This window comes from Bison bison, unplaced genomic scaffold (assembly GCF_000754665.1).
Source record: "Bison bison bison isolate TAMUID 2011002044 unplaced genomic scaffold, Bison_UMD1.0 scf7180017864456, whole genome shotgun sequence".
NCBI classification, from domain to species: domain Eukaryota; kingdom Metazoa; phylum Chordata; class Mammalia; order Artiodactyla; family Bovidae; genus Bison; species Bison bison.
Genome location: NW_011495018.1, coordinates 19,906,503 through 19,934,465, shown reverse-complemented (window position 1 = coordinate 19,934,465; position 27,963 = coordinate 19,906,503). Strand labels below are relative to the sequence as shown.

Below are 27,963 nucleotides of genomic sequence, written 5' to 3'. Positions count from 1 at the left end.
CAGGGAGGCCTGGCGTGCTGCAATTCATGGGGTCGCAAAGAGTCAGACACAACTGAGCAACTGAACTGAATTGAACTGAAAGCCTTCTGAGGTCTCCAGTGGTTTTATGAAATCAGGGAGAGGGGGATCTGAAATAGGAAAAATTTTTTATTTTCTATTTCTTTTCAAAGTGAGAGAAATATACAAGAAGACTTTGCCTTCAAGGCTAGAGCACAGAATAATTCATATCTCATTTTGTTACACTGTGCTCTGAAGAAATGTTACAGTAATTATATCAACAAATAGAGTTTTAGTAATTGATTTTAGGTAATTACAGTTCTACTTACATGTAACACCTTTACTAGTTTTCTCTTTAATGGTGGTATTCTTTTGAGTTTTTGACTTTTAAGAATATTTTTTAATAAGTTTACTTTTAATTGGAGGATAATTGCTTTACACCATTGTGTTGGCTTTTACCACACAACATGCTGCTGCTGCTGCTGCATCGCTTTAGTCATGTCCGACTCTGTGCGACCCCATAGATGGCAGCCCACCAGGCTCCCCCGTCCCTGGGATTCTCCAGGCAAGAACACTGGAGTGGGTTGGCATTTCCTTCTCCAATGCATGAAAGTGAAAAGTGAAAGTGAAGTCGCTCAGTCGTGTCCGACTCTAGCGACCCCATGGTCTGCAGCCTACCAGGCTCTTCCGTCCATAGGATTTTCTAGGCAAAAGTACTGGAGTGGGGTGCCATTGCCTTCTCCACCACACAACATGAGTTAGCCATAAATATGCATATGTCCCTTCCCTGTTGAACTTCCACCCCATCCCACCCCTCTAGGTTGTCACAGAGTACTATGTTGAGCTCCCTGTGTTATACAACAATTTCCCATTAGTTATCTGTTTTACATATGGTAATGTTTATGTTTCAGTGCTACTCTCTCAGTTCGGCCCACCTTCTCCTTACTCCGTTGTGTCCAAAGTCTGTTCTCTATGTCTGCGTCTCCATTACTGCCCTACAAATGTTTATTGGTACTATTTTTCTAGAGTCCATATATGTACGTGTTAATATACAAGAATTTGTTTTTCTTTTTCTGACTTACTTCACTCTGCATATAGGCTCTAGGTTCATCCACCTCACTAGAACTGACTCAAATGCTTTTCTTTTTATGGCTAAGTAATATTCCATTTCATTTGTCATTTATCCATTCATTTGTCAGTGATATCTAGGTTGCTTCCATGTCCTGGTTATTATAAATAGTGCTGCAGTGAACATTGAGGCATATGTGTCTTTTTCAGTTATGATTTTCTCAATGTATATGCCCAGTTGGGATTGCTGGGTCATATGGTAGTTTTATTCCTAGTATTTAAAGAAATAGCCACACTGTTTCTCCATAGTGACTATATCAATTTACATTCCCACCAACAGTGCAAGAGAGTTCCCTTTTCTCCACACCTTCTCCAGCATTTATTGTTTGTAGATTGTTTTGATGACCATTCTGACCAGTGTAAGGTAATACCTCATTGTAGTTTTGATTTGAATTTCTTTAATAATGAGCAATGTAGAGCATCTTTTCATGTGTTGGTTGGCCATCTGTATATCTTCGTTGGAGAAATGTGTGCTTAGATCTTCTGCCTACTTTTTGATTGGGTTGTTTGCTTTTCTGGCATAGGGCTGCATGAACTGCTTGTATATTTTGGAGATTAATCCTTTGTTAGTTTCATTTATGATTATTTTCTCCCATTCTGAGGGTTGTCTTTTCATCTTGGTTATACTTTCCTTTGTTATGCAAAGCTTTTAAGTTTAACTAGGTCCCACTTGTTTTTGTTTTATTTCCATTTCTCTAAGAGGTGGTCAAAGAGGATATTGCAGACATTTATATCAGAGTGTCTTGTCTCTGTTTTCCTCTAAGAGTTTTAGAGATCCTGGCCTTACATTTTATATAACTTTTAAGTTTATTTTCAATTTATTAGTTTAATGTTTCTGGAAAAAAATTGTACCTTTAACAATATTTCATTGTTAGAACTTGTATGCCTTTTCTAGTGATTTTTTGCTACTTTGTTAAAATAAGATAAAGACTTTGAGTTAGAGTCTTACTCAAAAGTTACACTAAATTAACCTAAAAATGCTGATTTCTTTTGCTGAAATTGAAAGCATTAATTTTAATTCATAGCCATTTAATGTTTCCATATTTTAAAAATCTGACAGCATAAGAAAACAAGCTGTCAGATTCAGAACACAGAGCAACTTACTGTCAAAGTTAAGCACTTAGAAAGCTAAATGCCAGTGATTGACAGTGATCAGCCTACATTTATAAGCGTTGGCAACATTGATTTTATTTCTTAGTCACAGTGGCTCAATATTAAAGCAAGCTGTGGCTTGATTTCTAGGTTGCAGTTTACTTTGTGGTTAAAACCACTTACTGAAAGAGGCTAGAGTTGAAACCACTGCAGGGGGTGAATCACAGTAAATGCCAGACTTCTCATGTCAAGTTTTTTTTTTTTTTTTCTGGCATAAGACAGTGTTGATATTTCATCATTAATTTTTTTTCACCTTTTTTATTTTGCTGAGAGTAGTGCATTTTGACAAAATGTGGATGACTCTGAGCATACCATGCTCTCAAGAAAGTGACAAGTCCTTTGCAGATGTTAATTGCTTCATCAGAATAGCATATTCTCATAGAGTACAATTTTTAAAGTTCATCCTCTTCAATCCCACTGTGGGGGGCGGTGGTGGAGTTCAGGCATTTCATAGACCTGTTGGTGAATGCTTCAGCCATTTTATTACCATGGAACAGCTTTATTACATAGGGAAAGCAGTGGTATGAAGGAGAGACAGAGGATGAGCTTCTTCTATTTATTTTTTAAGATTGAGTGCCTTTTTTATCTTCAACGTGGTATAGCAAATTAAAATTTTATCAAAAGATTTTTGAAATTCTTTGTACTCAGACATTATCACTGCTTATAGGAAAATTTCCATCTCTTTACCAGTCTTGTAGTGGCCATGGGCATGCGATAGGCAAGGAATAAGATATTGATACCCTCCCTCCTTCCCCATTTTAAATGGATGTGAGTTAATGGGGACTGCCCTTCAGTTTTGGTGGGAATGAAACTGATACAGCCTAATGGCACTGTCTGTTAAGATTTAAGATATTGCTATCTTTTGATACATCTGAAATATTTTCACATGTACACACAAGTATCTATTAGGACGTTCATTATAGAATTCCTTTTTAAATATTAGGAACAAATGCTGTCCATTGGGGATGATTAGATAATTGTATAATTATACATATCATAGGGTACAGTGGTTAAATAAAATGAAGTATATCAGTATTTACTCAACAAGAAAATATTTCTATGACCTGTTATTTAGGAGGAAAAGTGTGCAAAATGATCCCATTTATATAAAGACAAATAGAGAAACATTTTAAAAAATCCTGAATTTGTATATGTATAAGTAAAAGCTTATCCGGTCTCATCACTTCATGGGAAATAGATGGGGAAACAGTGTCAGACTTTATTTTTTTGGGCTCCAAAAACACTGCAGATGGTGACTGCAGCCATGAAATTAAAAGACGCTTACTCCTTGGAAGGAAAATTATGACCAACCTAGATAGCATGTTCAAAAGCAGAGACATTACTTTGCCAACAAAGGTTCGTCTAGTCAAGGCTATGGTTTTTCCTGTGGTCATGTGTGGATGTGAGAGTTGGACTGTGAAGAAGGCTGAGCGCCGAAGAATTGATGCTTTTGAACTGTGGTGTTGGAGAAGACTCTTGAGAGTCCCTTGGACTGCAAGGAGATCCAGCCAGTCCATTCTGAAGGAGATCAGCCCTGGGATTTCTTTGGAGGGAATGATGCTAAAGCCGAAATTCCAGTACCTTGGCTACCTCATGCGAAGTGTTGACTCATTGGAAAAGACTCTGATGCTGGGAGGGATTGGGGGCAGGAGGAGAAAGGGACGACAGAGGATGAGATGGCTGGATGGCATCACTGACTCGATGGACGTGAGTCTGGGTGAACTCCGGGAGTTGGTGATAGACAGGGAGGCCTGGCGTGCTGCGATTCATGGGGTCGCAAAGAGTTGGACACGACTGAGCTGAACTGAAGTAAAAGCTTAAGAGAAGGATCTCAATATGTACATATTGGATTACACACCATGGTTTTCTGGGCAGTAAAGTAAGTTATACTTATATATTTTGTAATTGAAAATTTATTTGGTGTGATAAGAGGAGTGCAATGGTTAGTTCATTCTCTGATATCTAAAAATGGGCTGCTTAGTCATTGGGTATCCAGGAAAAATTAAAGTGAATATTTTTAAAAGAACTAATTTTTAGTCAGGTAGACCAGGAAAATCTGTTATGTACTTTAAAATCATGTCCAGTTAACATCTGTGTTTTGGAGACATGCTATTTTATAAGTTGAGAATGGGTCAAAGAAAAAAAGCTTTTAATGAGTCTCATATAATTTTGAGTTTTTACATCTTGTTCCTAATGGAAAGGAGGCCATATGGTGAAATATTTTAGCGTCTTTAGTAAATACGAAAGCATGAATGAAAGCCTGGTGTGTGCTTTGCACTGAAATTCTGTGCAAATTTCAGTAGAAATGCATAGCAAGCTCCCTTACTTAAAGGATTTTCAGTCTATTGGGGGAAGTAACTAATTCATGAAACAACCAGCAATGTAGACTGTAAGTAAAATGCTAATGTATAATGAAAACAGCATGTAGCCATGTGTCTGGTTTAGAGGGAGATCAATAAGATCTTGATAGAATGGCCAGAGAAAACTTCATGAAGAAATATGCTGGACTTAGTATGGAATAAAAAATGCATTCCGTGAGCTGAACAGCAAGGACAGTCAAACAGCATGGAGGCAAGAATGAGCATATCATGCTTCTGTGTCAGGAGGAAACTAGTTCACTGGATCAGGGTCGATAAAATTCACAAAAAACGATTACTTGATAAGGAGCCAATTGAGTTTGATTCTAGCTCTGCCATCAAGTCACTTCACATGTCTTATGCTAAAGTCCATTCTGAGTACTCTCAGATGGTTCTTATTAGTGCTGCTTGGGTATCTTTTTAATCTCTTGTCTTTTTTGGGGGGTGGGGGGGTTGACTATCTGAAACTTGAAACCACCATGCTCTGTTTTTCCACAGCTTAGCTCATATCCTCACTGTATGGAGAAAATGAGCCTCACAGTGTAAAGTGTCCAAACATCTTACCTCTCTGTGTTAATATAAAGCTTCTCCATAATGTAAACTATTCATTCAATAAAAGGATGGTATAAAGATATCACAGTTTTAAAAATTAAACTGACTTCAGAATTACAGAATTTTTCTTTATCAAAAGGACATTTTAAAATTAAAAAATTATAGAAAATTAGGGAAATTCTAGACAAGTTCAAAGAAAAAAATTTAATCTGTATTTCTATCATATAGAGATAACTTAAACTCTTTGCATGTGTATGTAATCATACAGATCATACAAAACACATGATTTTGTTACCTGACTTCATTTAATGTCATAACAGTCTTTCATATCTTACAAGATTTTTTGTAGAATAATTTTAATAGGTACAGAATATAGCAGACTATAGTAGTACCATAGAATAGGATTATCTTTTGAGTATCTATTTCATATCAGTCATTGTACTAAGTATCTTACATACATTGTATTTAATCATTAGAGCAACCCTGTCAGATATTAGACATTATCCTCACTTTATGGATGAGGAGATAGACTAAGTTAAGTAACTTACCCAGGGACACGTAGATATAGAATATCCTTTGTTTTTGCTGTTACACTGTGATGCCTTCAATCTAAATAATTATGCATCAATTCTTAAACATAAAGGTTGTCCCCATTTTTTGCTATTAGAAACTTGACTATAATTTCATCATAAAGCAGATTATTTTTTGCCAGCCCAATTTCCAAGTAATATTTGTATCATATTTAATGTCATAGTGGAGAAAGGAATGGCTGCCCACTCCAGTATTCTTGCCTGGAGAATTCCATGGACAGAGGAGCCTGTGGGCTACAATCCATGGGGTCGCAGAGTCGGACACGACTGAGCAACTAACACTACAATGTCATAGTTCACTGATAGAAATAATAATGTTCTTGCACTTATTTTTAATCTCTGAATTCTCTGGAACTTTGGAAAGTGATCCAGTTCTCTGCTTGTTTCCCCCCCACCTCCAAAATTGACACATATCCCTGGAGTGTCATTAGAAAGACACTGGTGAAGCATCCTTATTTAATTTAGGAAGCACTGTAAAGACAAAGTTAACTTGTCTTTTCTAAGTGGTCGTTTTTACTGTTGCTTTTTAATTCAGTTTTCTGCCTGTTGGAAATCTTAATTAATCATAACTAGTGAACTCTTGACCCAGTTTCCAAACACTGTTATAAGAACGTAATGAAAATGAGTATACCATACCTCTGGAATAGTTCTAATTGCAGGAAGTGAAATGATTGCTAAGGTTTTTTTGCACTGTAGTTGGCTAGACTTATGGTATATAGACTTATCAGAGTATTTTTGATACCAGTAACTAACTCTTAAAAATGTAAAGGGTAAAAATTAGCTCCATTTGGGCATTTCTTACAATTTTGATCACTATTTTCTTCAGCAAGAGCTGCTGCTGCTGCTAAGTTGCTTCAGTTGCCTCCGACTCTGTGACACCCCGTAGACTGCAGCCCACCAGGCTCCACTGTCCCTGGGATTCTCCAGGCAAGAACACTGGAGTGGGTTGCCATTTCCTTCTCCAATGCATGAAAGTGAAAAGTGAAAATGAAGTCGCTCAGTCGTGTCCGACTCCTAGCGACTCCATGGACTGCAGCCTACCAGGCTGGAAAGATGCAAATGAATGTAACTAGATGAGGAATATGAGACAAGGTGACTGCTCTGCTAGGTTTAAGGCTTAACTTATTCTGTAGGCTAATACATGTTTTCTGTAAATATTGGAGTAATGTATCTAAAAGTTATTCATACAATGACTTTCTGAAAAATAGTCAAAGCAGAAATTCGAAAGAAATTGACAAACATCAGACAGTTGCTGAAAGTTGAAAGGCACCAAAATACTTATCTCCAAAATGTTGTGTGACACAGGCATCCACTTCTATACAGACCTACTTTGGAGATACTGTCGATTCCATCTCAGAGCACTTCAACAAAGCAACTATCACAATAAAGTGTCACACAAATTTTTTTGTTTGCCAGTGTATATAAAAGTTCTGTTACACAGTACTGTAGTCTATTAAGTGTGCAGTACCATTTTGTCTAAAAACTATACATGCCTTAATTAAAAATACTTTATTGAAAAAGTATCATTCAGATTATAGAGTAGCTCTTTTGATTTCCTTCAGTTATTTCTGGCTTTTGATTTAAAGTGAAAGACATGCAATTCTGACTTTGACTTGGTTAGAAGTCACTGTAGGGTCATTATTGGCTTAATTTCAATATTGTTGTATTTCAGGGGAGAGGGAGAGAGACAGGGAAGCAACTGTTTGGTGGAGCATAAAGAATATACATAGCATTTACCAATTAAGTTCACCATCTTAAATAAGTGCAGTTCATGGCACCCCAAAACAATTACACTAGTAACATCCAAGATCACTGATCATAGATCTCCAAAGCAAGTATAATAATAACATAAAAGTTTGAAATGTAGTGAGAATTACTAAAATGTGACACAGAGACATTAAGTGAACAAATGCTTTTGTGAAAAATGGCACAAGTAGATTTGTTCAAAGTATGGTTGCCACAAACCTTTGATATATAAACACACAATATCAGTGAAGCACAATAAAGAAAAGTATAATAAAATGAAGTATCCTTTAATTTCTAATACTGATTATACTGTTGAATTTAAAACTAGAGGCTAACATTTAACCTAGCCCAACTAAAAAGGTTGTAGCAACAATTACATTGTTGAATCAGAAATTAACCAGCCATGAAAAAAAAAAAAAAAAATACATTGAACTAAATTCTCATTACTCATCTTTTTTGGTATCAAAATGAGTTTATACTATTTTGAAAATTAAATTTGATTTAAACCTGTGATAGCAGATATCATCATATTCATCCATGTAGCTTATATGTAGCTTACCATGGGTCTTGGCTATAGAAGTATAAAATGTCTGTTTTTCTGCTCTGCTCATTTTAGGTATTCAATAGTGACTAATATGCTCAAGCTGGATATGCTTAGATAATGAGAGACTGTAGCTTTCACTTTTGTTCATAAAAAATTATTTTGAGAAATTTTTAACCATCAAGTCAACTTTTTAGAGAAATTTTGGATTGTTTATATTTAAACTCATGAAAAATATTGAACCTTTCTGATCTCACAAAATAATTGTGCATCTCGTATTTTAAGTGATTATCATTTACTCAATTCAGTCGCTCAGTAGTGTCCGACTCTCTGCGACCCCATGAATCGCAGCACGCCAGGCCTCCCTGTCCATCACCATCTCCTGGAGTTCACTCAAACTCACGTCCATCGAGTCAGTGATGCCATCCAGCCATCTCATCGTCTGTCATCCCCTTTTCCTCCTGCCCCTAATCCCTCCCAGCATCAGAGTCTTTTCCAATGAGTCAACTCTTAGCATGAGGTGGCCAAAGTACTGGAGTTTCAGCTTTAGCATCACTCCTTCCAAAGAACACCCAGGACTGATCTCCTTTAGAATGGACTGGTTGGATCTCCCTGTAGTCCAAGGGACTCCCAAGAGTCTTCTCCAATACCACAGTTCAAAAGCATCAATTCTTTGGCGCTCAGCTTTCTTCACAGTCCAACTCTCACATCTATACACGACCACTGGGAAAACCATAGCCTTGACTAGACGAACCTTTGTTGGCAAAGTAATGTCTCTGCTTTTGAATATGCTGTCTAGGTTGGTCATAACTTTTCTTCCAAGGAGTAAACTTCTATCATTTATTACTTTGATGTTATTCAACTGGGCCTTGTCTAAAGGTTAATATTTTATTTAAGTGTGCCAATACTTTCCAATAACTGATTTTAAAAATTGACTTGTAGCTGTGTATTTCATTATTTCTCTAAGATGGTGGACACAAAAGTGGCTTCAGTTTCATTCTAATTGGTAGAGTGTACTGTGTAGTTTTTTGGTACAAAAAGTTAGGGCTCTTGCTGAAATAGTACTTGAAAGTAATTTATAAATATTGCTTGATAATTGCCTGGGAGAGTGACAGGCTTATCAGATTGAAAAAAAAAATTCCTTTTTTTTTTTTTTTATGTTCACAGGAAATCTGTCCAGTTTAAGTCGTCTTGGTCTGAGATACAACAGACTGTCAGCAATACCCAGATCATTGGCAAAATGCAGTGCACTTGAAGAATTAAATTTAGAGAACAATAACATTTCTACTTTACCAGAGGTAAGAAGTGAATTATGGTAAACTCTTGAAACGAGTCTATAACATAATGAAGGGAAGATTAATCAGTCTTTACAGCTTGGTAAATTTGATGATTGAGTTTGCTTAAATAATGGGTGTGCTGTGATACATATCCCATCGCTGAGATAAAAAAATTCCAAAAAAGAAAGAGCAGGTATGTTTTAGCATACCCAGCAACTAGTAAGTTTGCTTATAGTTATTCAAGCATATTTTACTGTAGTATTCTAACATGAGAAGAATTGTGGACTTAATGGATTGACTGAACTTTGCAAAGTCTTTTTTTTCTAATAATTAAAAATACCTTGTGTAGTTTCTAGTCTGGACCAGTTCACTAAAACTACTGTGACAGTATCTCACCTGTGGCAAAAGAGCACTATTGTTAGTAGTAAGTAGTAGTTTGGGATTAGGAAATAGAATCCACAGATTGTAGATATAGCCCTGACAGCTAGACTGTTTGGATTTTTAAATTTCTGTGATAATGGTAATTCTTAACTTGAAAATGGGTGAAGTTCTACTGTTTAATGTCATCCTCTTTTCTAACAGTGATTCATATCCCATAATAAGGCAAATAATTAACACATTAATTAGATCTTGTTGGCATTCTTTTAGGGTGTGATTTATGAGTTTAAGTAAGACTGACCTCTTTTACAGTGTCATTATGTCTAAATGTAAAGACTAGGTATATACCAAGTTTCACCTAGTGAGAAATTTTAACATTTATTTATATATCCAGTCATATTGTCACTGAAGGGAAACATAATTATTGGGTATCTTAGGATAAAGACATGTGCTGAGTACTTTCATATAACTTTGTGACCGAAATAAGTCAGGATTTATTTTTGATAGGAGAATTATAAAGAAGACAGCTCTCTTCAGTCTGTTTATGGAAGAAGGGGTGTGTGTGTATATTTAAACATACCCATTTTCAGATAGAGAAGTATGGATGAAATACTTGATAGGCCTTGTTCAAACATTGGAAAGCATTTTTATTTAAAGGTAGTCTATGTGCTTTGGAAGTAGCATATTCTTAATGCAAATGTGTAATTATCTGCATTTATAATAACAAGAAAAACAATAAAAACCATTGAACAGCACTTAGATATTCAAGCTGGCAAGAAAAATCGGGAAAGTGATTTTCAAAGGGGGCTCATTATATTGCTGAAATCGGAGCTGGCAAAATCACTATATACTTTTCCATTTGAAGACTGTCTGCAAATGGACTAGTTTTAATGGATACCCAAAGACTAAAGGAGAAGGAACTTAATAAATTTAAGCCCATATACTCAAGGCATAAGGCTGGAAGCTTTACATGTATTATTTCATTTTTATCTTCACTGTAATCCTACTGATTATTGGAGTGGTCTCATCAAATAGAGAAATAAGACTTGAGAAGTCATGTTTTTGGCCAAATGTGTCACCCTGAAATATTTTTTTCTGGGAATATAGTGAGAGATATATTGATTGATTAATTCACTGAAGCTTACAAGGCTGGTAAGTAGAAGATCTGAGATGGGAACCCAGATGTGTTTGACTCTGCAGCAATGGTCAGCAACCTCAAAGCTTCACAGTATGACCTTAGAATGAAAAGGTTGGAGAGCTGCCTTACAGCAATCCAGAATGTTTTCTTCTGCTTCTCTGAGTATTTAAAATGGTTTTTCATCCTTTAAGATTTCACTCACTTTCAGTTGTCTTCTGCTTTTCCAGTTATTCCAGTATTTCTCCTTTTCTTTGAATTTAAATAAAGAAGTGACTTATAAAGTTACTTATATATATATATTTATTTATTTAAAAAATCTTTACTACAACCTATAAAACAAGACATCATCCTCTTACAAATGAATAGAACAAAGGTTCAGAGAGATAACTTGCTCAAAGTCATGAACTACTAAAAGATGGGACCAGGATTTAAAACTATTTTATAGCCTGAACCAGTGTTTCTCAAACATTAATGAGCATACAAATCACCTGGAAATCTTAAGATTCATATTATGATTCTGTGGAGGTGGGGCCTAAGAGTCCACATTTCTAACAAGCTCTCTGGGGATACGGATGCTGCTCTTCTTTAAACCAGACTTTGAATAGCAAGAGCCTATTCTGTATAATTTATTATTGATTATATAGAGTTGTATATTATTTTCTTTTTCCTATCTGTGTGCTTTATTTCTCTAAATGGAATTTAGTCTTCCTGATGGTAGAGATCCTTTTATAATACTAAACACCTAGTACTCTGGTTACACGGTGGGGGACTGAAGTAAGAGGGAATATGGGGTTATGTGCTAAGTGAATACTTGTTTGATAGACGTATATTCCCTCAGAAATTTACAGTATGGAAAAGCAATGTATTATATAATATCAAAAAGTAGTGTTACCTTCTGAATTTAATATTCTTAAAAGGAACATTTAAATTACTGAATGATACCTTATTCTGTGTCAGGTATTATATTAATCTTAATAATAATTTAGAGATAGATACTTAACCAAGACTTGAATAGCACTGAATACACAGCAGGTGATGGAGTCAGGACTCAGACCCAGGACTGTCTGATACCAGTCCTCTGTAAGATCCTGTATGAGAGGTCTCAAACTGGCCACTCATGAAACACCTCTTACCCACAGATACATTATCTTTACCCTGTAGAGTATTTTAAATAAAGCCAAAGAATAAAAGGAGATTTAATATAAGTAAATGAATTTCCTGTTTCTTCCTAAATTCTGAAAATCTGACTACATTGGCTGCACATCCCTGCAAGGTAACAATTAGCTAGAGCTGAGTAGTGAATGACTTTCCTTCTGGATGAGGCATTATAGAACCGGCCCAGCCAGTGTCTGTCATTTGTTACCTGCAAGACTCTCCCAGGCATTTGTTTGGTACTGCTGCTCTATGTTCTACAGAATAAGTCTTGTTATAGTTCTAATTATTATGCTTATTTCATTTTTTGTTTTTAACAGAGTCTTTTATCAAGTCTTGTGAAACTGAATAGTTTGACATTAGCTAGAAATTGCTTCCAGTTATATCCAGTAGGTGGTCCATCTCAATTTTCCACTATCTATTCCCTCAATATGGAACACAATCGAATCAACAAAATCCCATTTGGAATTTTCTCCAGAGCAAAAGTATTAAGTAAACTGAATATGAAGGTAAGCCTCTATTTGTGTTAGGGGAAAATCACTACTTTAACTAGTACTTTTAGTGTATTTATGATTTATCAGAATGGGCAATTGTTTCTTCCTTATGCTGTGCTCATTTTTTAATTGGATTGTTTGGGTTTTTCTTTTTTTACTGTTGAGTTGCAGTTCTTTATGTATTTTGGATGTTAATGCTTTGTCAGTTATATGATTTGCAACTATTTTCTCCCAGTGGGTGATTTTTAGTTTCTTGTTGCTTGTCTATATTCTCTACCATGAATGAATCACATTTGTAGTAAGGAAAAGAAATTTTATTGCAGAAGGAAGGAAGAAATGAAAAATGTTTTGTCCAGCGATTTAATTTGTAGTGAACAAACTTATTTTTCTTGACTTCCTACTTTTGCATTCCAGTCCCGTATAATGAAAAGGACATCTTTTTTGGGATGTTAGTTCTAAAAGGCCTTGTAGGTCTTCATAAAACCGTTCAACTTCAGCTTCTTCAGCATTACTGGTTGGGGCATAGACTTGGAATGCAAAAGTAGGAAGTCAAGAAACACCTGGAGTAACAGGCAAATTTGCCCTTGGAGTACAGAATGAAGCAGGGCAAAGGCTAATAAGAGTTTTGCCAAGAGAACGCACTGGTCATAGCAAACACCCTCTTCCAACAACACAAGAGAAGACTACACATGGGCATCACCAGATGGTCAACACCGATATCAGATTAATTATATTCTTTGCAGCCAAAGATGGAGAAGCTCTATACAGTCAGCAAAAACAAGACCGGGAGCTGACTGTGGCTCAGATCATGAACTCCTTATTGCCAAATTCAGACTTAAACTGAAGAAAGTGGGGGAAACCACTAGACCATTCAGGTATGAGCTAAATCAAATCCCTTATGATTATACAGTGGAAGTGAGAAATAGATTTAAGGGACTAGATCTGATAGACAGAGTGCCTGATGAACTATGGATGGAGGTTCATGACATTGTACAGGAGACAGGGATCAAGACCATCCCCAAGAAAAAGAAATGTAAAAAAGCAAGATGGCTGGCTGGGGAGGCTGTACAAATAGCTGTAAAAAGAAGAGAAGTGAAAAGCAAAGGAGAAAAGGAAAGATACACCCATTTGAATGCAGGGTTCCAAAGAACAGCAAGGAGAGATAAGAAAGCCTTCCTCACCAACCAATGCAAAGAAATAGAGGAAAACAATAGAATGGGAAAGACTAGAGATCTCTTCAAGACTATTAGAGCTACCAAGGGAACATTTCATGCAAAGATGGGCTCAATAAAGGGCAGAAATGGTAGGGACCTATCAGAAGCAGAAAATATTAAGAAGAGGTGGCAAGAATACACAGAAGAACTGTACAAAAAAGATCTTCACAACCAAGATTATCACGATGGTGTGATCACTCACACTCAGCTAGAGCCAGACATCCTGGAATGTGAAGTCAAGTGGGCCTTAGAAAGCATCACTACGAACAAAGCTAGTGGAGGTGATGGAATTCCAGTTGAGCTATTTCAAATCCCGAAAGATGATGCTGTGAAAGTGCTGCACTCCATATGTCAGCAAATTTGGAAAACTTAGCAGTGGCCACAGGACTGGAAAAGGTCAGTTTTCACTCCAGTCCCAAAGAAAGGCAATGCCAAAGAATGCTTAAACTACACACAACTGTAGTCATCTTACACGCTAGTAAGGTAATGCTCAAAATTCTCCAGGCCAGGCTTCAGCAATATGTGAACCGTGAACTTCCAGATGTTCAAGCTGGTTTTAGAAAAGGCAGGTGAACCAGAGATCAAATGGCCAACATCTGCTGAATCATGGAAAAGCAAAAGAGTTCCAGAAAAACATCTATTTCTGCTTTATTGACTATGCCAAAGCCTTTGACTATGTGGATCACAACAAACTATGGAAAATTCTGAGAGATGGAAATACCACACCACCTGACCTGACTCTTGAGAAACCTGTATGCAGGTCAGGAAGCAACAGTTAGAACTGGACATGAAACAACAGACTGGTTCCAAATAGGAAAAGGAGTTTGTCAAGGCTGTATATTAGTGTGTCAATATATATATAAGCTTATTTAACTTATATGTAGAGTGCATCATGAGAAACGCTGGGCTGGAGGAAGCACAAGCTGGAATCAAGATTGCTAGGAGAAATATCAATAACCTCAGATATGTAGATGATAACCACCCTTATGGCAGAAAGTGAAGAACTAAAGAGCCTCTTGATGAAAGTGAAAGAGTAGAGTGAAAAAAGTTAGCTTAAAGCTCAACATTCAGAAAACTAAGATCATGGCATCCGGTCCCGTCACTTCATGGCAAATAGATGGGGAAACAGTAGAAACAGTGGCTGACTATTTTTTTGGGCTCCAAAATCACTGCAGATGGTGATTGCAGCCATGAAATTAAAAGACACTTACTCCTTGGAAGAAAAGTTACGACCAACCTAGATAGCATATTAAACAGCAGAGACCTTACTTTGTCAACAAAGGTCCGTCTAGTCAAGGCTATGGTTTTTCCAGGGGTCATGTATGGATGTGAGAGTTGGACTATAAAGAAAGCTGAGCGCTGAAGAATTGATGCTTTTGAACTGTGGTGTTGGAGAAGGCTCTCTAGAGTCCCTTGGACAGCAAGGAGATCCAACCAGTCCATCCTAAAGGAGATCAGTCCTGGGTGTTCATTGGAAGGACTGATGTTGAAGCTGAAACTCCAATACTTTGGCCACCTGATGTGAAGAACTGACTCCATGGAAAAGACCCTGATGCTGGGAACGACTGAAGGCAGGAGGAGGAGACTACAGATAATGAAATGGTTGGATGGCATCACCTACTCGATGGACATCATTTTGAGCAAGCTCCGGGGTTGGTGATGGACAGGGAATCCTGACGTGCTGTAGCCCATGGCGTCATGAAAATCGGACACGACTTAGTGACTGAACTTAACTGTATGGAAAACTTTGGAGGCTGAGTGTTTTTGTTCCTTGTTTTTCTTTCTTTCTATATTTAGATATTAAAGAAAGGGAATGTCTTTTTCTGTTTAAGAATTCTCTTTCTATAGGGAGTTACATATGGAGCTTTGTTTTTGTGGTTTTACCTTGAATGCTTCATTTTATCTCTGTCAGGACAATCAATTGACATCACTTCCCTTGGATTTTGGAACTTGGACCAGTATGGTAGAATTGAATTTAGCTACCAATCAGCTCACAAAGATCCCTGAGGATGTGTCTGGTCTTGTTTCTCTTGAGGTGAGTATAAAAGAACATTTAGAACTCATTAGACTTTTCCACAGTTACCTCACTTATGAAGTTTACAATTAATCAGTTTCATAATTGAAGATCATAATTAGAAATGTTAGTGCTCTCAGGACTTCCCTAGCAGTCCAGTGGTTCAAACTCCTCGCTCCCAATGCAGAGGGTATGGATTTGATCCCTGGTTGGAGAACTAAGGTCCTGTATGCCACGTGAAGTGGTCATAAATAAATAAATAGTCCAGATTCTGTCAATTAAAAAAAGAAATGTAGTGCTCTCTTAAACATGCAGCTGTATTAGGATGATGAAGTGTTGACTTAATCTGGGCTCAATGCTTTTGAATCACTCTTGCCCACTAAAAGTCGGTCGGTTTGAATACTATAAACTATCTTTGAAAGAAAGGGTCTCTAAAGCGCAGCATCTTTTGTATTTTTTTTCTTAATTCTTTCTAAGAATGCTATACCATTGTCCTCTAAAATAATTCTGGGTTCCTCATATGGGCATTCAGCACCCTTCATATAATTCTGACCTACTTTTTCATCCTAATTACCCACCTCCTCTTTTATTTACTAACTGAATTGATTAGTTTCTTTGTTGGCAATGTGTGCATATTTCTAGCTCTGTACCTTTATTGTTCCCAGTATCTAGAATGCTCTTTTCTCATCCCCTTAAAATTTTTCTTTTAAAATTATTTCTCACAATTAAAGATCTGTGCAGTCCATGGAGTTGCAAAGACTCAGACACAATTTAGCAACTACTTTGTTGTTAAAGTAGTTAACAAAGATCTACCTTCCTGTTACTTCCTCAAAGATTTCTCCTGCCTCTGAATCCCTAGCATTTTCACTCTTTTGATGAAAAAACTTACTAATAGTAAATATTTCTAAAATTGTCCTCATGTTTTTTTAAAAATTCTAATTTTTCTATTCTTTTATTATTGTATTTAATAAGGTGAAAAAGTATGGTGTAATGGCTAACAGCAGGAACTTTGAAGCCACATAGATCTGGGTACAATTCCCCTTTTAACTATTTATGGATTTAATGTACCCAAGCCTCAGTTTCCTCAGCTGGGGAAAGTAATGGGGATAGTAATATATTCCTCATAGAATTGTGCTAGTGCTAATGAAGTCAGTCAGTTGTGTTTGACTCTTTGTGACCCCATGGACTGTAGCCTGGCACGTTCCTCCATCCATGGGATTTTTCAGGCAAGAATATTGGAGTGGGTTGCCATTTCCTTCTCCACATAGAATTGTAATTAAGACTAAATGCAATAATGCACATTTTTCATTTAATATGTGGTGTTAGTGGTAAAGAATCCACCTGCCAGTGCAAGAGACACAGGGGACATGGGTTCAATCCCTGGATTGGGAAGATCCCCTGGAGGAGGGTATGGCAACCCATTCCAGTATTCTTGCCCGGAGACTCCCATGGACAAAGGAGCTTGGGGGGTTGCAGTCCAGTGGGTCACAAAGAATCAGATACAGCTGAAGCAACTTAGCATGCATACAAATAGTAGTAAACTCAGTGATAGCTACTATTGTCATTTTCTTGGTCTTATTGAATATGTTTACTTCATTGTATGTAGTATAACTTTGGAAGAAATAAGTGGGCATAAAAATTTAGCTAGAACCTAACATAGATCTTTCCATTTAGTGCTCTTCTCACTATCCCCATACTCAGTATTGTTTGCCTACCTAACCCCCCTCCACTATAACTTCTCTGAGAATGAAGACTTGTATCTTCTTCAACCTTTTTTCCCCTTCTTATTCAAGATACTGCAGGATGCCCTGCAATGTAATAAATTTACTACAAATAATAACTAGTGGATTGATATAGGCAGTTTAGAAGTCAATTGTTACCTACCTTAAATGATGGCTTGCTTGTAAGGAGTTTTGAATAAATAATTGGTTTCCTATTAGATAGATATTTGTAACCATTCAGTATCAAAATACCGTTACCTGTATGAATCTTAGTGCAAGTAGTTAATAATTTTCATATTTTTTGTAATTTAGTTTAAATTCTTTCCTTTTGCTTTCATTAGTTTTGACTTCATCAAACTATTTTGTTTCCAGTAACTATGGTAATTTTTTTTTAGAATAGTAAGTTTAATATCTTGTTATATAATTAGACATTACCCTAAATATTCACTGTTTAGAAAATTAACATTGCTTAATTTTAAGGCACATGATGATAATATATTTCTGTTTTGTGGGTTGTCAAACATTATCAATAATTTCTCTTTAGGTTTTAATATTATCAAACAATCTTCTAAAGAAGCTTCCTCATGGCCTTGGAAACCTTAGGAAGTTAAGAGAATTGGATCTAGAGGAGAACAAATTGGAATCCTTGCCAAATGAAATTGCTTATCTTAAGGATTTGCAGGTAAAACATTCTGATGATTTTATAGGTATATAATTAAAGTTTTTGGGATGCATTCCAAATTGTACATTTTTTTATTCTTGGACCAAATAGATTTTCCTATTAGAGCTGAATTTTATGTTCATGTAACCTAGCTGCTTTTGTCTTCCTAACAAATGATAGTGTTTGAAAGAAAAAGTTATTTAGTGATTTTTATATAATATGTAGCTCAGACAGTAAAGAATCTGCCTGCTATGCAGGAGACCCAGGTTCAGTATCTGGGTTGGGAAGATCCTCTGGAGAAAGGAATACAACCCACTCCAGTATTCTTGCCTGGAGAATCCCATGGACAGAGATTCCTGGAGGGCTACAGTCTGTGGGGTCACAGAGTCAGACACGACTGAGTGACTAATACTACATTACTACTATATAATATTAGTCAATCTAATTTCCCTATAAATTTATCTTGCTGTTTAGTAGATGTAATTTTTAAAAAATTTACATCAGTTACAGGAAACATACATGTAACCGTCTTTTATTTTGTTAACCTTTTAGAAATTAGTCTTGACAAACAACCAACTGACCACTCTTCCCAGAGGCATTGGTCACCTTACCAATCTTACACATCTAGGCCTTGGAGAGAACCTACTTACTCATCTTCCTGAGGAAATTGGTATGAACCCTTTGGGTATTTGACTGTACTAATAACATGCTTTCATTAGTTATTAGAACATGTGTTCAAGCAGTGTTTCTGATAAATAAATCTACTATTTTTGTCAACTTACTCAAATTACATCAAGCTCAAGATTTTTTTTATAGAGCACTAGTAGTAATAGTAGTAGTTGGTTAGTTTTTATTAGGTTTCCTCATGGGGAATTGAGTTTAACATAATATTTGAGAATGTTTTAGCATACTTGTATTTCAGTAGATTTAACGTTAATTTGGAGGAGTTCTTTTTCTTCCAAGTTTAAAAATTACACAAGCGTGAATTAAATTAGTTTCTTATGCCAAAAGAATTTTCCCTTGTGAGGTTTTAGGATTGATATTAGTATTTGATTAATGTTAATATTTGAGTTACTTTAGAATTTTCCAAGTGTTTTCATACCCATTATTTCATACTGTCAATATGAACACCTTGAATTTTACGCAGTGCAAGTTGCTTCATGTTACAGTGTTTTAATCAATTACAGTCACATAGTACTAAAATTAGTAATCCCATTTGTTATTCTCTCATCTATACCATGCTGTTTCAGAGGCACTATAGATGAGTGGTTAAGGATGGTTTTGGAGTACAATAGACAATTCAAAATCTGGCTCTACTGCTTCTGGTTTTGTGGCATTGAATAAGGTACAGAACCTCCCTAAGCTTCAGGTTCCTATCTATAAAATATGGATTCTAGTAACTTTCTGTAAGGTTGCTCTGAATAATACATAAAATCTTAAATGTAAACAAATCCAATATCTAGTAACTTTTTAAATTAGTTCTATTACATACCACTGTCAAATATTAAGATTTTGAAATTAAAAAATTGGAAATGCATAAAGCAACTTTATATACTTATTTCTAGTGTGCTTATCCAGCTGGCCACATGCAATTGCTTGAGACTATTTGCCTAGAAAGTATGAGTATCCTAAGATGGTCTAAGGAAAAATTTTAAAAGATTACATAAATTGACTTTTGCCTTACTGGCAAATACATAATAACTCTCTTAACCTTTCACGTGAGAAATTTATTACTAAGAGAAATGATCACATTTCTTCAACATGAAAGTAATTATAGGCACTTACTATGTAAGTTGATTATATAATTTTTGAAATTTAAAATACACATGAATGCCAGACTGTCCCAAACAGAGTCTCTGGAGATACAGTATATATTTTTTCAAAGAAACTGAGCTTGAAAACCAAACATAAAGGAAGAGATTTTTATTGGTATAGCACGTGACCTGGACATCACTTTTTAAAAATCTCCCTTGTTTATTTGAATAAGCAGGAAAGTTTGAGATCCATGGTTGTAGAGAGTTTTAAAACTAAGAGAAGAGAGTAAAAGGCACTGTGTGTTCAGTATGCGTGATACCCAGGATAAGGATCATGCTCAGTTGAGCTTTTTAAATAATAACTAATTTTTTAAAAATTATTTTTTATAACAGGTACACTGGAGAATCTAGAAGAACTGTATTTGAATGACAACCCCAACCTGCATAGCCTTCCCTTTGAGCTGGCTCTTTGCAGCAAGCTTTCAATCATGAGTATTGAGAACTGTCCACTCAGCCATCTTCCACCTCAGATTGTTGCTGGGGGTCCTTCTTTCATCATTCAGTTCCTAAAGATGCAGGGTCCATATCGTGCCATGGTCTGATACAAATCTGCTGGTCCCACACACTGTTCAAAAATAGACTGCCGTTAATGTTTCATATCTATATCTGTATCTATTTATGTAGATATTGATATATTTGGCAGATTTATAAAGACTATGTTTATGTGTTTCTGCTAATAGAGGAATCATAGCCATTTAGATTTTTTTAAATTCTGTACAAAAAGCTTATATAAGTTTTCTTTGCTGAACTTGATGGATGTTTTTCTGTTGTGTAATATGATATGCCAGTTTGCTTAAAACATTTGCCAACAAATTATGAAATTATTAAACTTAAGGGCCAGAGGTAGTATAGTTAGATATACTTTTTCTTAGCAAAAATTCTGGGCAAGCAATTTTGTTGCAACTTTTCATATATATTTTCCCCTTACCAATTGTCAGATCTTTTTAGTATTATAGGCCCTGAAGGTAGAATTTTTCTTTTAACTTATTTTGAAATTTGAGATTTGAATTTTATATATTGTTTACAGTCAGAGTAAATCACTGGATTTTATTTTATTTTATTTTATTTTGGTTTTGATTTGCTCTGTTTTGATCAGCAAAATCTCATTTATATCCTTTGCTAAAGAATTTGCATCAGCTGATTTAATATTAAAAGATATCTGCTTGGTGAAACAACTGGCAAAGTGAAAAGATACAGTCAAAAAATTTTGAATTCCTTTAATTGTGTTTCTCTGATCAATTGTGAAGCAAAATATCTGAAGTAAGTCTTTGGGTTGGGGGAAAGTATTGATACCTTTTCTAGTATAAATATCTTTTCTGAAGTTTAGGGGAACAGAAACTTGTAGTGTAAAGGAGTTTTCATTCCTGAAAGTTGCAGATCCACAGAAACTAACAGAATAATTTGGCAAAAAAAGAAAAAGATACACATAAACACACATAAACACATTCTATATATGTATATACAATGCTATATAGATATGTATTTATTATATCATAAACTGCGATAGGTAACTTTAAGGATTTCTCCCTAGCCTTGTACAATGAAATGAATGTTTTTCTTTGAACACTGCAATATATGTATGTTTCAAGGTTATTTAACAGTGTACTATGGTTTTATATCTTGACTTGCCTTGTACATCTTTCAGTTCTGGAATATCTGCGTCTAAGCACAATATCTTCACACTGTGCTATATTGCTGCTGAATTAAATGCACTTTTCCCCACAAATGGGGCACTGGCTTCAAACAATTCAGTTCAGTACCATTGATTTCAATCTCATCTTTCCTTTTTTGGTAGTTGTTAATAAAGTTACAGAAAAGAGCACATTGCATAAAAGTCATTGATAGTTCAGTGGAAGTTCTGTGAGATATGCATGTGCTATTTGGTATATTTTCTTTTGCTTTACTGCTTTTAAGGCTAGCAGTATTGTAAATGTGTGCCCCTTATTACAGTACTCTTACTTTTGATAGTGTTGGTCTAAGTCAATTTAATTACTGAAGAGACTCACAGAGCAAGTGCATTCTAGATATACCATCCTAAAAAACACTTCCCATATAATGAATAACTATTATGTATAATTACATGTTGCTGCTTGGTTTTCTTTTTTTTTCTATTTAGATGGGCATTGTAATTTAAATAAAACCATTTTTGAAGTGAGGTTATAACATTAAGATGGAAATTTGGAATGTTGTTTTGCTTTTCCTGGCACTCAAAATCAGGACGAAGTTTGAAGTTGAACCTATAGTCGTAATTGGCAATTTTTTAAGGAGCAACTAAGAAATGGAAGGCAGGTAAAGATATAAAACCGTAGAATGCTTAAATGTGCTGTAAAACTATTGTAGATGTCACTGGATTTTACCAGGTAATATCCTTTCTTCTTTTTTTTTTTCCCATCTACTGTGGCTTTTCAGTTAAAATTGTGTTTATAAAAGGAATTTGTTTATTACAGCTCTACCTGAAGCTTGTGTGTATGTGTGGTTTTTATAAAAATCTCATATCAAAGTGTGTTTATATCTTAAGATAATGGAACTTGAACTTTAAAGGCAGTAACCTAATGTCGTTTTTTTTTTTTTTAATGGGTATTGTTTCTTAAAAATGAAAATAGATACAGTTTTTGAAATATTTTTGTTCCCCTACATTCATTTATGTTAGTTTATAATAGAAATGCAAGGTGATCACAACCCTACGTGTAGAAGTTATAGACAAACCATCTATAGCTAAGGAATTACAATTTTTTAAGGTGCATAAAATATGTCACATGTATGGCTGTCACCTTAGAGAGCTTATGGATTTCATTACTTCTAACATGAAGCTAAATGGACTCTTAATTTCCCAATTATCCTTGTGCAGTCAGTATATTTAATATTTAAATAGTTTGACTATAGTAAGGGATATTATTGAATGACTACATATGAGCTGATAATTTCCTAAACTGCAGTGGGACTAATTGCCATGTCCAACAATGGTCCTTTCTTTTAAAGAAATTAGGTTTAATCTCTCTGTGAGGCTGAGTAAATAAAAAAAGAATGTCATAGAATGTTACATTTTTAAAAATATTGCTCTAAACTTTGCTTTTTGTTAATATATATAGTAGCAAATTGACAGTGACAATGTCAAAAATTCCTTTGTGGTATTTAGTACTTTAAAAATCCCAAATGATTATTTCATACAGAAAGAAGGGAGAGATGCTAAGTAATTTATGGATTTGATGGATACAAATGAAAACAATAGATGATAGAAATTCTTGCAGGAGGAAAAACACATAAAATATTTATTTGTACTTTTACTGAAAGGTGGATGATGCAATTGGAATGAGCTCTATAAATATATTTGCGTATTTCTAATTTATCTCATTGTAAAGCCTGGATTTAAAACTTTTAATTTTGTATTGAGGTATAGCTAGTTAACAATGTTGTGACAGTTTCAGATGAATGAATCATTCTCTGATAACTTTTGTGGTAACTTTTGCTTCTCAGTTATTGCTAAGCCATTCATACATATTGAGTTCAGATTTCAGCTTGCAGAATTTGTCATTTTGCATGAGTAAGAAGGGGTCATGGTTAAAGGGTATAAAGTGGGACACTTTGAAATGGAAAGGGGGCACTATTAATAACCATACATCAGAAATGTCTCTGGAAAACCAGGGTATATGGTTATTCTTGCATGATTAAAAATTAGATGAAAGCAAATGACATAACCCATAAAGGCAGAATACATTCCTACAGTTTTCAAATTTAATTAAATAACTTGTGAAGAAAGATTTCCTTTTGCTTATACCAGAAGATGGTATAAGATGATATACCACATCCAGTCCATGTATTATCACTCAGTTGTGTCCGACTCTTTTGACCCTTTGGATGTAGAACAAAGGCTCTCTGCCCATGAGGTTTTCCGGGCAAGAATACTGGAGTGGGTTGCCATTTTCTCCAGAGAATCTTCACAACCCAGGGATTTGAGCCCACATCTCTTGTATCTCCTGCATTGACAGGCAAGTTCTTTACCTGCTGAGCCATCAGCAAAGATATACCACATATCTTTAGCTAAAACTTTTGTCTTATTCTTTTGATTAGTGTAACCTTTAAGAGTCAATTTGGGTAACTGGAATACACTTGACAATCTTTGGTTAATTATCAAATCTCTGAGAATTTAAATATGTAAGAGTTGTGATACTGATTTGATATCTAAGAGAGTATCTTGAATGCTATTAAAGTATTATGAGAATTTTATAAAACAGATATCAGTACTTGTTACTGAATAGAATGCCTTCTTAAACCTGCCAACAGTAATTTAAGGAAACATTTGTGAGTTTAATTTTTAACTTTGAAATATAAGTTAAAATATAAAAAAGGTTTGAACTGTAGTTGGTCCTTAGTACCTTTTAAAACAATTTTTCTTTACACACTTGGTATTATCCTGTTGATAGTATACATTCTGAATATAAACTGTTTTGAATATAAATACCTGTTTGTGGTCAAGACTTCAACTGGCTAGTAGTTTCTAGTGTTTCAGACTGGGGGCTCTTTAAAGTTTGGTAGGAGGAATAGTGTCCACTATTGAAAGTAGTATGAATTTTGCATGTTTTGCAGCATACAGCACTGCTGCATGTTAGGGGAATTTAGTCAGGTCATAGATTTGTATATTTATTATGACAGTTTTTCAGCAGATGGCAGTAAAGTGTCTTGTTCTAACAATCATGATACTATGTCAAATTTCTGACAGATGGAAGTAAAGAGTCTTGAGGAAGGGGCATTCCGCCCCCCCTCCCCCATTTGTACAAGGCACTAGGTTGGGAGAGTGGAGAGATTTGATCTCTTCATGCAAATTATTAGAGCTCCATCCTAACAATCCTAACAAATGATGTTTTAGTGACAATAAAATCAGTTTGTTATACGTACTACTAAAAAGGATCTTACTCTAAAAATTAATTAATCAGCATCTGTAGGTGCTTCATCAGCTACCATTATTATTTAGATTCCATGTATTATTTACCTTTTGTCATTCTGGCATTATATATATATGGTGAATTTAACCTTCCATTAGTCTGATCAGGCTAAATATACAAATAACATTTGCTCTAGTCATCTATATCATTTTTTTTCACGATTTTGTAGGAATTATTTTTCAGTAAGTCTAGCTAGCTAGCTAGCACGTAAAACCTCATTCCAATACCAAAGGGAATGTTTCATATATGGCTCAAAACATTTATTTTAATATTTGTCTTTATAGTTTTCCTCATATCTCACCTCAAAACTCATTTTTAACAGAGTTGAGAAAAAGTTACGAAACAAAGTATTTTATATGATGATGGTCTCTTTTGATTCTATTTGAATCTGTACATCAGAACTTGTTTTTAATTAGATACATGATAATTTGCATAGTACATAGTTTACAAGGAATAGACAGAACACCACAAAAATGATACCCGAAAACAATATTTAACCATTTTGACTTTTCTCTTAGTAAAGGTCAGGCTTTCACTGATATTTAACATGGCTTATGCTGTGATAAATACATAACTATTCTGAGTTATGATTCTAGGCTAAAAGGCATAAACAGTCTTCAGAAAATGTACTTTTCAACCTGAATTATATTGTTTATTTTGACTACACAAAAACTCTGACTTTTTTAGTCATTATGTAGTAAGGTATTCAGTATAAATAATGTACTTTTAAATGTTTTGCTGTTGAATCTTTTAAGTTCCAATCCTGTGTTTAACTGAAGTTGGACATGAAATCAGTGTTTGCAATGTCATTGAACCACAAAAATGTGCAACTAAGAGAAATGACTCTTCACTACCATTGAATCTTCTGGAAAACTTTAGTAAAGCATATGGCATGCATAAGATACACAAAAATAGCTGCACAAAAATGCAACAGATTATTTTGTATGGTAATAGTGACCTTCAATATAGTTATTTAATTGTTCATATTTACTATTTATAAAATCCCAAACTACAGGATTTGGGAAATTTTAAAAACAAAACAATTAGAGTATATAATGAATATATCTTGTAAAGAAGACTGGCTTGTGGTGAAGACATTGACTGACTGGAGGTAATTCCCCCATTCCCTGAGCCTTTGTGAAGAAAATACTTTTTGTTCTGTTTTGTAACCTTTCATAAAAAACTGTGCTGTTTAAGATATCTTGGTAATTAAAAGGTAGAACAGTATAGGATTCCTAGAAGAAGTTCTAACATTGGCTATTAAAGAACATTAAATTATGTTTTCAACTGTTTATGAAGATGAAAATGCTAAGGGTAAAAGAGACCTTACCCAGTGGGAACTGTTTAATTGGCTGAAGAAAACTTAATCAGGGAAGGCAATAAATATTAGTCTTGTGTACCATGTGATTAACTCATCTTTTAACATTCTCTGATACATGTTTTTAGAACATCACTGACTACCTTGAGAAGAATGGTTTTGGAGGGAATCAAAACTAGGAGCCAAGTGGCCATATGGGAGGCTGGTGGAGTAATCTGGGTGAGATGACAGTGGCTTTGATTGGGGTTGTAGCATTGGGGATGGAAAGAAAAACATTTCAGGGAATCTAAGGAAGAAAGGTTAGGAAGACTTGATGATTGGTTGGAAAAAGTGGGTTAGAGAATCACAGGTTACTTCCAGGATTTTGACTTAAGTACCTGCTTGTATTTATTAAACTATGGAACTTCGCAGGAGGGCTACTTTCTTTTTGTTTGGATGTAAGGGGAAGATGTGTTTTAGTACCTGTGGGATGTTAAGTGGAGATGTCAAGTAAGCAAGTGGATACATCTAGTGCTTAGAAGTCAGGCCTGGAAACAGATGATCCAGTACATAAGTGGTAATTACTTTTGCACAGATAGGAAGGAATTTGCAGAAATTGAGAAGTAGCTGTAGTAAAAAGTGTTAAGGAAACAAAGAATATGGTATTTTTGAAATACAATAGTTTCACTCAGTTTAGTTTTTCTAACCTCTCAGTGTATTCTGTTTCAGTGTCATTTTACTTATTATGCTTATTTTTCTAGGACCCTGCACTGTCCAAAATAGGTGCCACTAACTAACCGCATGTGGTTATTTAGATTAAAATACAAATTCAACTCCTCAGTCACACTTGTCACATATCATATGTGTATGTGAGCACATACTTATGAGAAAGAGCACAGTGGTGAAAACGTAAACAAAGTGAACTTGATGTTCACTTTTAACTCAGGCAGGTGACTGATTTGTAAAGAAGTTCTCTGGTTTTTCTTGATTTGGAAGGTTGTTATGTTTTACTCAACCCTGTTGTTTTTACTTATTATAGGTTCCATGCCTTTTAATTAGCACTGTTTCTTGACACAAAGCAATGTTTATCATATATCTTGTCAAACACACACTACAGACAAATTTTTGCCTTTGTGATTGCAGTCTAATGAATTTCACACCTATTTGAGTAATCTACTTAAAAAAAATTAATAGCTGATTTCATTGAGAGTTCAATTTTTCCAACCTCCAGAGCACCTCCTGTTACTGCTTAAATAAAGGCTATCCTGCGGCAATTGAGAACACGAATTGCATTTTTAAAAAGTACTGATAGGCTGCTTTAGAGAGAATAAAATATTAACATAAAGAGTTATGAATGAACCTAGGTTTGGAATGATTACCATTTCCCCCCAAAATGTTTGATGATTTCTTTTTCCTTCCATGAACATCAGTGTAGATGTAAGTAATAAATCTACACATTTTGATATTTGATGTCAACTTGAACCCTGTACAGTCAAGAACTCTTAAGTAACTCCTAATTTGGATTGCAGATGAAAACAAAAAGCAAAGCTTTTCTACTTTTGTGGTTTTCTACATTAACAGCCTACGTTACTTTTCCCAATTATGTCTTATGAAAGACATAATTCATCTTACTGCATTCATTGGATGCTATCATAGGTGAGATGTAGGAGTATTAGGGTTTACTTTTTAAATTTTATATACATACCACACATGCACTTACACATACACACAGCCCACTCACTCTTCGTCAAGATTACATTCTCCAGCTTGAATACCAGGTAGCAAACACCAGCTTTTAAA

At 35.1% G+C, this 27,963-nt stretch overlaps 1 protein-coding gene across 4 annotated transcripts in view; it reads left to right on the top strand.

Moving 5' to 3' along the window:
• The window catches only part of SHOC2 (soc-2 suppressor of clear homolog (C. elegans)), an 88,490-nt gene extending 66,106 nt beyond the window's left edge, over positions 1 to 22,384 (top strand). For all 4 annotated transcript variants that reach the window (XM_010859364.1, XM_010859361.1, XM_010859362.1 and 1 more), the window contains exons 4-9: positions 9,231 to 9,361; positions 12,329 to 12,517; positions 15,629 to 15,751; positions 17,996 to 18,133; positions 18,665 to 18,782; positions 20,260 to 22,384. In XM_010859364.1, coding sequence (XP_010857666.1) covers positions 9,231 to 9,361; positions 12,329 to 12,517; positions 15,629 to 15,751; positions 17,996 to 18,133; positions 18,665 to 18,782; positions 20,260 to 20,468 — 908 coding nt within the window. In that variant the 3' untranslated portion in view covers positions 20,469 to 22,384. The remainder of the gene's footprint in view (positions 1 to 9,230; positions 9,362 to 12,328; positions 12,518 to 15,628; positions 15,752 to 17,995; positions 18,134 to 18,664; positions 18,783 to 20,259) is intronic.
• Positions 22,385 to 27,963: the final 5,579 nt, after the last annotated feature.